This window comes from Eublepharis macularius, chromosome 2 (assembly GCF_028583425.1).
Source record: "Eublepharis macularius isolate TG4126 chromosome 2, MPM_Emac_v1.0, whole genome shotgun sequence".
Taxonomy (NCBI): domain Eukaryota; kingdom Metazoa; phylum Chordata; class Lepidosauria; order Squamata; family Eublepharidae; genus Eublepharis; species Eublepharis macularius.
Genome location: NC_072791.1, coordinates 204,942,450 through 204,951,643, shown reverse-complemented (window position 1 = coordinate 204,951,643; position 9,194 = coordinate 204,942,450). Strand labels below are relative to the sequence as shown.

Below are 9,194 nucleotides of genomic sequence, written 5' to 3'. Positions count from 1 at the left end.
TCTGAAGACCTACCCAAGGCAAAGGGGAACGCAGCCCCAAAACCCAGCAGGGAAGGGGGCCTAGTTAAAATAGTCTGCCTTTCTCCCTATGCTCCGCCATAAGAGCTTTGCTTATTGGAACAGGGCCTTCTGCAGGAGCAAAATCAACAGCTGCCCCTACAAGGGCATTCTCTGTGGTGGCCCCCACCTTATGGAATGGTCTGACTGACAAGGTTAAAAAAGTTCCCACTCTCCTGACATTTCACAAACTATGCAAAACTGAATTATTCTGGAGGGCACTATTGCAAAGGTAATAGGTCTTTATTATAACAGAATGACTTGAGATGAATGCTTTATTAAAGGGACAGAGAATATGGACTATGCTACTATGTATAGTACGTACTATCTGTTGCTGTATGTAGTATCCTATTATGTAATTTCTGCATCTTTTTACATGCCATGTTAATACTGATGCTTTGTTTCAGATTAATACTGTGCTTTAATTTCCACATTCTAATCCTATTACAGGGCTATTGGAAGTCCCATCCTATAACAACAACAACATGTTATTTATATCAAAAAGAGTCCAGTAGCACCTTTAAGACTAACCAATTTTATTGTAGCATAAGCTTGCAAGAATCAAGTTCTCTTCGTCAGATGCATGGTACAGAAACTGGTCAAATACAGAAGAGGAGGGGAGGAGAGAGAAGATGCAATTGGGGGGGGGGAGAGGGAGGATGCAACCAAAACATTCCTTTGCTAGTAAATGTAAACATCTCCTTTTGGTGTGGGGGTCAGTTGGCTTGGGTGAGGCTTCAAAGGAGTTTGCTGTGTTAGTTTGCAGCAGTAAAACAGCTAGACCATCCAATTCCTATGTAGTATAAGTCTTCGATAACCACAGCTCTCCCCGTCAGATGCATCTGACAAAGAGAACTGTGGTCCCCGAAAGCCCACGCCAGGCGCCACCGGGCTCCCCCAGACCCCGCCTCTGTAAAGGAACTCTGTTACCTGTGATAATGTGATAACCATTCATAGTCCCTATTCAGTCCCAGCTTGACAGAGTCAAATTTGCATATGAATTTATTTGCATATTTGCATATGCTATTTATATACCGCCCTTTAGGATAACTTAATGCCCACTCAGAGCGGTTTACAAAGTATGCCATTATTATCCCCACAACAAACACCTTGTGAGATGGGTGGGGCTGAGAGAGCTCCTAGAAGCTGTGACTGACCCAAGGACACCCAGTTGGCTTCAAGTGGAAGAGCGGGAAATCAAACCCGGTTCTCCAGATTAGAGTCCTGCCGCTCTTAACCACTACACCAAACTGGCGCTGTTGACTTACGTAATGCCATTTGCCAAGTCTCGGTGAAAAAGGTGGACTATAAACCACATAAATAAATAACTTATTGGCACTGATTGGTTACCAGGAGGACAAATTCATATAGCTGCTCTTCACAGCATATTTTATGTTGCTTTTCTCCTCTTAAGCAAAAGATCTTTTTGTTGCTTTCGGCTTATCAAGCCTATGAAGCCCCATGCTGCTGTAGTAGCACGGGCTTGACGCAAAGCTTTCTGGCGGTGTACTGGCTGGCAATACGAAGCAGGTTAGAAGCAGCAGAGACCACACCAAGTAAGGTGAACTATTTACAGGTTTATTCACAGAGATATATACATAGGTACAGTCCAATAGCCTATACAATTCAGAGTGGCAAAGTGCTTCGCCAGACTCTGATACCTATGCAGGCACACAATACACAGTACTCAGCATACATTTATACATACTCACATCCAATCAGCATGTACCTGTGCACTCAGCACTTTTGGCTGATGCAACCTTGCAACCTTGGATGCTCACATGACTCAACTGTCACTGAGAGCAGAACCACAAGTGACAAAAGGCACAGATTGGACACTTGTCAGCTTCCCTCAAGTTTTGATGGGAAATGTAGGCAGCTTGGCGGAATGCTGGACAAGTGACAGTTGAAAAGTCCATTGGACAGCAGTCGGAGAGCCAAGCTGCAAGACCAGGATGCCTACATTTCCCATCAAAACTTGAGGGAAGCTGACAAGTGTCCAATCTGTGCCTTTTGTCACTTGTGGTTCTGCTCTTAGATTAGTATGATCAGACAATGCTGGATCTTGCCAGAGTTACTTTCACACTCTGACAGGCCTACCTGTAAATGAGTCAGTATGCAGAAAGGAGGGATTTTTTTCCTGGAAAAATAAAGCCAGATACAGTTTGTGTTACCTACCCTTCCTCTCCTGGATGAACCTCACCCGTGGCTGAAATGGAGATCACTGCGAACCCCATGCAAGAATAGAGTAGAAGTATAACAATTATTCAGTTATCCCAGATCTCTCTCAGAGCAGGGCCTGGACAATCAAATGTATGATTGTATTAATCTTTTGGCTGAGGATGCTTTGAGCTTTCTCTCACTGTTTAGTAGCTGATGCTGGTTAGAAAGCTTGTACAACACTGAACATTTCACCCCCGAAAAGCAATTGCCTCACTAATAGCCAAAGATCTCTTCATTTGCAGACACCTACTGTTTGTTTGTTTCAAGAAGAGATGCTATTTGCAAAGCGATGCTAGAGCTCTGAATTTGGAGAAGCACTATTGTAATTCTGCATGAAGGATTTCTGTCAGGCTTGCCAATGCAAGACGCTGCTGAGAATATAGCACCTGGTTCCAAAAGGGCAGGTCGCTTAAACACGGAATTCATTGTGGCATTAATTTGCATGAGCTGGAGCACATATTATGAGATGTTTGAAGTGCTACATTCAGTTTGACATACACACACAGGTACAAACAGAAAGAGGAGGATGAGTTATTACAAAAAGAGCCCAGAGTCTCAGTTTTCTGGGACATGTGTGTATTATATTACACTCCAGAACACAAGAGTGAACAGGAGAGAATAAAAGATTGGGTCAGGAATGGGAACAGACCATTCTCAACTGTGAATTAATTGGCAAAGTAAAAGGAATAATTGGCGGGGGGGGGGGGCTCCAAGTCATCACAGAACTATAGCATGCGTGTTCACCTGGTGGGGCAGAAAACTTAGGAAAAATAGCTAGTTACAGTGAAATCCTAAGCAGAGTTACACCAGTCTAAGCCCACTGAAGTCAATGGACTTAGACTGGAGTCACTCTGTTTAGGATTTCACTAATCCTTTGACCCAATCCAGAAAGAGCGTCTTTCCTCTCTTATAACATCGCCACCGCCCGCTGGGACCTCCCTGAAGGACCCTTGGGGTCTGACGCAGCAGCCAGGGCGTCTCTTTGCAAAAAACCCATTCCGCAGCAAATACCAGCACCCCAGGTTCAGGGGTGGCCGGGGATCCAGAGACCGCCTCAGATTGGATTCTGTCGGTGTATCTTTTTCGTTAGGACTTTATTGTTGCAGCTTGCAGGTAATTTGTTTTTAGGCTAAGGACCAACCATTGTGCAACAGGCAGAAATTCAACAAATGAAGTATTTCCAGTGATTGCATTACCTTAACTATTTTTTTCATCTATTTTATTAAAGGGGCGGGGGGACCCAAATGAGCAACCATAGTTTAAATTTCAAGTCAATGGCACTCCTAGGGCATGGAGAACTCCCAGAATTGTAACTAATCTTCTCTGGAGAAAATATCGGCTTTGGAGGGTGGATTCCATGGCATATGATCCCGCTGAGGTCCCTCCCCAAACCCTGCCCTGGCTCCACCCCAAGTCTCCAGGAATTTCTCATCCCAAAGTTGGCAACCACACTACGCGTTCAGAAACGCCATCGCAACCTTCCCTGCCGTAGACATGCTCAGCAAGGCCAAGCGCAAGCATCTTGGGAGTTGTAGTCCCTCTACCCACCGATCCACCGCAAGGAATGCCGGTTGCTGTAGTTTAAGTGGGAGGAGTCAGAAGCCGCTCGCTCCATTGGCGACGTAAGAGTCTTCCGCCTCAGCTGCGACTCTAGAGTTTGATTTTTTTTGCAAGCACGATATGTCCTTCTGACTTACTTACTCTTTAATACGAATCTGACGAATTGTTTTTTAAAAAAATAAAACATTGGAGTGAGGAGGGTCGCTCACTTCCGGTCCGGAAATCCCGCCCTCTGCCTATTCTCTGACTGGGCGGAAGTGCCGTTGTTGCCGTCGGAGGCGCGCGCGTGAGGCGAAGGTAAGCGGGTGAAGTTGGCATGAGGGGAACTCTCGACTGTCCCCTTCGTCGTGCCCCGACCCTTCCCCGCCTTCGGCTTCGAGGGGATAAAGGCCGTTACTCCGGGTCGGTTGCTGGGGAGGGGCGGCAGCGAAGAGGTGGCAGGTTTGCCTTGGCCTCTTCCGCCCTGCGAGAGGACCCGTCGCCTCTTCCTATAAGGATCTTGTGTGGTTGGAAGCTGGGGCCGCTTCTTCGTTATAACATACTGCTTGAGTGCACGCGTGTGTCTGAAATTAATGTGTGAATGTGCGTGCTGCACTAGGCAAGGACACTTGTATACCTATGCACGATTTGAGTCCAGTAACGCCTTAGAGACCAGCAAGATTTTCAGGGTCAGGGTATTAGGGAATTTCCCCTGCATGGCCAAAGCGGAAGCCCTTCCCTCTAAGGTTCGGATCTCCTGGTGTAAAAAAACAGAGTTTATTAGTATGGCCACCCAATACAAACCAGAGAGGCTATACTGCAGGTCAGAGGCCATTTCAGCTTTAGTTTGTATACTGTTGAATATGATAACGAACAACATCAGTTTATATGCCATAGTGTCATAAATCTGAGGTCACTAATTCTAACAATGCTACAGGTGCAGGTTTTGTAGTACATATCAATATTGGTCAAGCAGAAGAACAGATAAAAGATATGGCAAGGCTGGGCACGTTCAAGAGTGGACTGTCCCTTCTAGGAAGAGGCTACCTGGTACTGTACTAGTTATAGCACACTAAGCAGAGAACAAGCTTGGTCAGCAGAAGCACAAAACAAAGAAGGTCAGAGAAACGGTAAAGTGAGTTTCTACTGGGCTCAAAATAAGGAGAATATAACACAGAGCTCCCTGTTCAGACGAATAGGAATGGAGATCCCTGAGCTTTATATCCCAGCCAGAAGGTGGGAGTGTTGCTGGAAGGAAGGGCATCAGGATGCAAAGGTACAAAGCTGCTTGATTTGGTGGGCAGGGTCTAGCAAAGGAAGATGTCAGGATGTGGTATGGTGATACAGTACTGCTTGACAGATAGACATGAGCATCTGTAGTGAATTAAGGATTCTGTGTTTCTTTGCCCTTAAACGGTGTGTATAAGCATGCAGAATCAAGATCTGTGACATGCTTGATTAGACCAGAGGTTTGGTAGGCTGCCTTATTGGGCTGCCTTATTGGTGGGCTGCCTTATTGGAGTGACTGAAATCAGTGGTTTGAGATTGGAGCAACTCTGCTTCGATTGCCCAGCTGGTCCATCATCTGGTCTCACAGTGGCTAAGCAGCTGCTCTAGAGGGCTGGCAAACAGGATGTAAAAGCCAGCTAGAGCCTCTTCCCCGACATTGCCTTCTAGCACTCTGGGCATTTGCCTGCTTACGTCCCCTGGGGCTCTCAGCATTCATCATGGTTATTAGGCACTGATGGACCTCTGTTCTTTGAAGAGGGGTCAAGATCATCATATTTGTGGATGGATATAAAAAATGTAGGCATATGCACATGTGTATGCATGCTCATTATTTTCGTCTGTTATATCTGTATTGTAACCTTTTGACTGTAACCTCCCCAAAGTGGCCTGTTGACACTTTAAATTTAAAATTCATCTGACAAACGGAGCTTTGACTCTGAAGCTCATACCCTGGAAATCTATATGGTCTCTAAGGTACTACTGGACCTGAATCTTGCTCTTCTACTACAGACCAATGCAGCTGCCCACCTGAATCGTATTGATTTTTAAAAATTGCTTTACTCGGCTTTTAGCCTGCTCTCCCCATGAACATGCTCTAAGCAGATAACAATATATTAAAAGGTACATTAAAATTTACACTAAAATCCTAAATAACATAACCGTTTAGGATGGAACTTCCAGACTCTTCATGTAGGATGAAAGGCAATTAACATCCTGAGATATAAGTAGAAAGAAGCCAAGGGCTGATTTTCAAGATCAGTGTGGGATGTATTAAAAATGTAGGCATATGTGTTTACATACCAATATTGATCTTGATATATTTTGAGTGAGTATATATTTGAATGTGTCAGTGTGCCTTTATGTTAATCTTGACATAGATATGCATTATATAGTCAACTAGCGCTCCTTCCTGCTTAGCTCCCAAGATACTGAGATTTCTTACGCTGGGGATGGTGGTGACTAATATATTGTGGTTGGAGGAAAATACAGCTTCTCTGCAATGGTGAGCCTGTACATACATGAGTCGTATTAAGGGACTGGGAGCCAAAAGACTGGATCCAGCCCCTTGAAAAGCATTTACTGACCCTGTGTGCCAGTAACCAATGCAGCAATGTGGCTGTTGCAATGGGGCTTGTTGGTAATCCAACCTGGGAAAGGGCTAAACAGTGGGGTGCTACACAGAAACAGTAGGAAAAAGATGGAGAAGGAAAGTTCTTAACAGTTGTTAAGAAGTGAGTGTGACTCCTTTCTTCGGAGTCAGCTTGTTTATAATATTTGCACGTGCTCTGCCTCTTACTGATACACTGTATATACATCGAGCTTGCCTTTGTAAATAGTTTTCTTAGCGCCTACAATCCCTTCTGCCTTTTCAGTCTCTCACCACTGTCCTCCATGCCATCCTGCGCAGCAAACTGCTAACCAGAGTTGCTGGTTACTGACATATTTCTACCTGCATCTACGTCACCTTAGAATCAAGTGGAAATTGCTTATCCGGGCAATACAATACATCTCTGCATTGATTTTTTTTTCAGGCTCTTCTTCAGCTCCTATCTTGGCTGCTTGATGTTTCTCTACTTCCCCTACCACCAATCCCGAAAAGGGATGAGTTTTCCAAATCCAAAAGAAACCCTGAGCAGCCTAGGGATCTGGATATCAGAAGCACAGTTGCTATTGCAAGATGTCCAAATGTAGGGAACACCATTGTTTTGTTGTATTCATTGTCACAGGTTGTACGTGTGTTTTGTCTTTGTATGTGTGATGACATATGCAGTGATGGGCTAGATAAGGACTGTTCCACTAAACTGATTCTTGGCATATGAGAATATGCTTGTTAGGTAAGGAACTAGCATGGGAAAAGAGGGCAAAATTGATGAGAAATGAACACCTTTCTTGGTTTTTCCTTAATAAGTCCTTGAGACAAACACAGGTATGAATGTTTTGCTGCTGTATCATTTATTAGAGTGAAGTTTAGCAATTCTCGCTTTGAAGAAGAGAGATTAGAGAGCTGAGCAGCATAAAGAGGCAGGAGTCTCTGACTCTCAGAAGCTCATACTTGTTGTTAGGCTTTAAGGTACCACTGGAGTTTTATTTTATAGGACTTCATCAAGCCATTGTATTGGAAGGATAACAGCTTTATAAGTAGTTGCTACTCTTGGAACAGTAGTTGTGGGTCTCTTTTTGCCTGCAGCTTTCAAACGATTTGAATTGGGGGCCTGAGAATTGATTTGGTGTGATACTGTATACAGTGATCAGGGTGGATCCAACCAGCTCTTCCATTTAGTCTGCCCCAATCCCCCTCCTTATTACAGCCCCTTTCTCGAATGGCTTTTGTCTCTGCAGGTCCCATGATCCCCAACATAACCTTTTCGTGTTGTCAAAGTGGATCCTTCCTCCCGTTTTCATCAGCAGAAAAGCTGGTTAAATCCAACCCATCATGCAACCAAGCATGTTCTTTGCAGACAACTTCCGAAACACCATTCCACACACATGCTGTTGGGGTCTGGTTGGTGGAATAATCACCGTGGCTTGTATCTCGGAATGCCAGGCAGTGGGAGCTTCAGGGGCATGGAGCGGAAAGGATATCAGGCTACATGCTCTAGCTGGACATGACATCAGCACATTGACTGATACTTTAGAAACTCTGTGGTGTTACTATAGAGTTTCCTGAGCATTGACTGGTATCATTTTTGTCCCCCACTGTTTCTCTGCTGGCCCACGAGCTGAGGGCAGGTGGGAGGGTCCTTTGGAGGGAGATTGCCTGCCCAAAGTAGACACTTAGCAGATCTACTTGAAGCAAATGAAATCTCCCTGCAGAGTGAGATTTCCCAACCCCTCCCCCATATACACATGTTTTGCGGCACACTGAGCCCCATAACATTTTTAGCCAAACCCTTGGTAATAGCCCAGAGGGCATAGTGTGGCTTCCCTCAACAGGGTGGAGGAATACTAAGGCCAGTTGTTCAAATCTTTATTTGATAGAAGTGTTAATGGTAATGTTAGCAGCAACATTATCGTAATGCAAGTGGTAATGCTAATTCTGATATCTCTAGCAAAAGAGATTAAAAGAAACTAGCCAGAGTCATTTGATGTAGTGTGTGAGTGAGTCTGATCTCATCAGATCTCAGAAGCTAAGCAGGGTCAGCCATGGTTAGTAATTGGATGGGAGACCTCCATTGAAGACCAGAATTACAGAGGCAGGCAATGGCAAACCACCTCTGTAAGTCTCTTGCCTTGAAAACCCCACTGGGGGTTGCCATAAGTCAACTCTGACTTGAGGGCACGCTCCACCACCGCCAGTATATGAGTAATTTCAATATTGACTAAAATACTAGCTTTCTTTTCCCAGGAAGGCTTTATTTTCAGAATGTTTCAGTAATTTCAGTAATTTTTCTTTCACAGATGAATTGTTGTTCTTAGAAGAAAATCGGTGACATACATATGTGGATATCAGCTAATTCAGAGGTTACTAAGTGGATTAACAGCAACAATGACGAGTAGAGCAACACAGGTAAATGTGGGTTTTTTTGTTTGATTGAAATGGAATAAAGGGTAATTCGAGGCTGGCTACTGGAATTTTGGGGTCCCAGTCCTCATTGTGTCCCTCTCCTTTAGATTGGATGGAAGCAGTGGGTGCTCTTCATCGTTTCCAGAGGAAGAAGTTGATTGGCAAAGGAGAGAAGAAGCTATGCCCACTTGATCAGTTCAGGGCTGTTGTTTCGTTTTTGTTTTCATGGAATATTTTGTGGATGCCGTGATCCCTTTCCTGAAAACAAAATCCCTGCAGGGAAGAGGGCAAGTAGCGAGGGCCCTGCTGTGGCTGTTTCACTTCACTGTTGCTTAGGAGCGGGGGGAAAGGAGGAGGAGCG

The 9,194-nt window shown here is 44.7% G+C and overlaps 1 protein-coding gene across 1 annotated transcript in view; it reads left to right on the top strand.

The window, feature by feature from the left end:
* The first annotated feature begins 4,082 nt into the window (after positions 1 to 4,082).
* CWC22 (CWC22 spliceosome associated protein homolog) overlaps positions 4,083 to 9,194 on the top strand; it is a 40,262-nt gene continuing 35,150 nt past the window's right edge. Inside the window, exons 1-2 of the mRNA XM_054971673.1 lie at positions 4,083 to 4,137; positions 8,728 to 8,836. Coding sequence (XP_054827648.1) covers positions 8,816 to 8,836 — 21 coding nt within the window. The 5' untranslated portion in view covers positions 4,083 to 4,137; positions 8,728 to 8,815. The remainder of the gene's footprint in view (positions 4,138 to 8,727; positions 8,837 to 9,194) is intronic.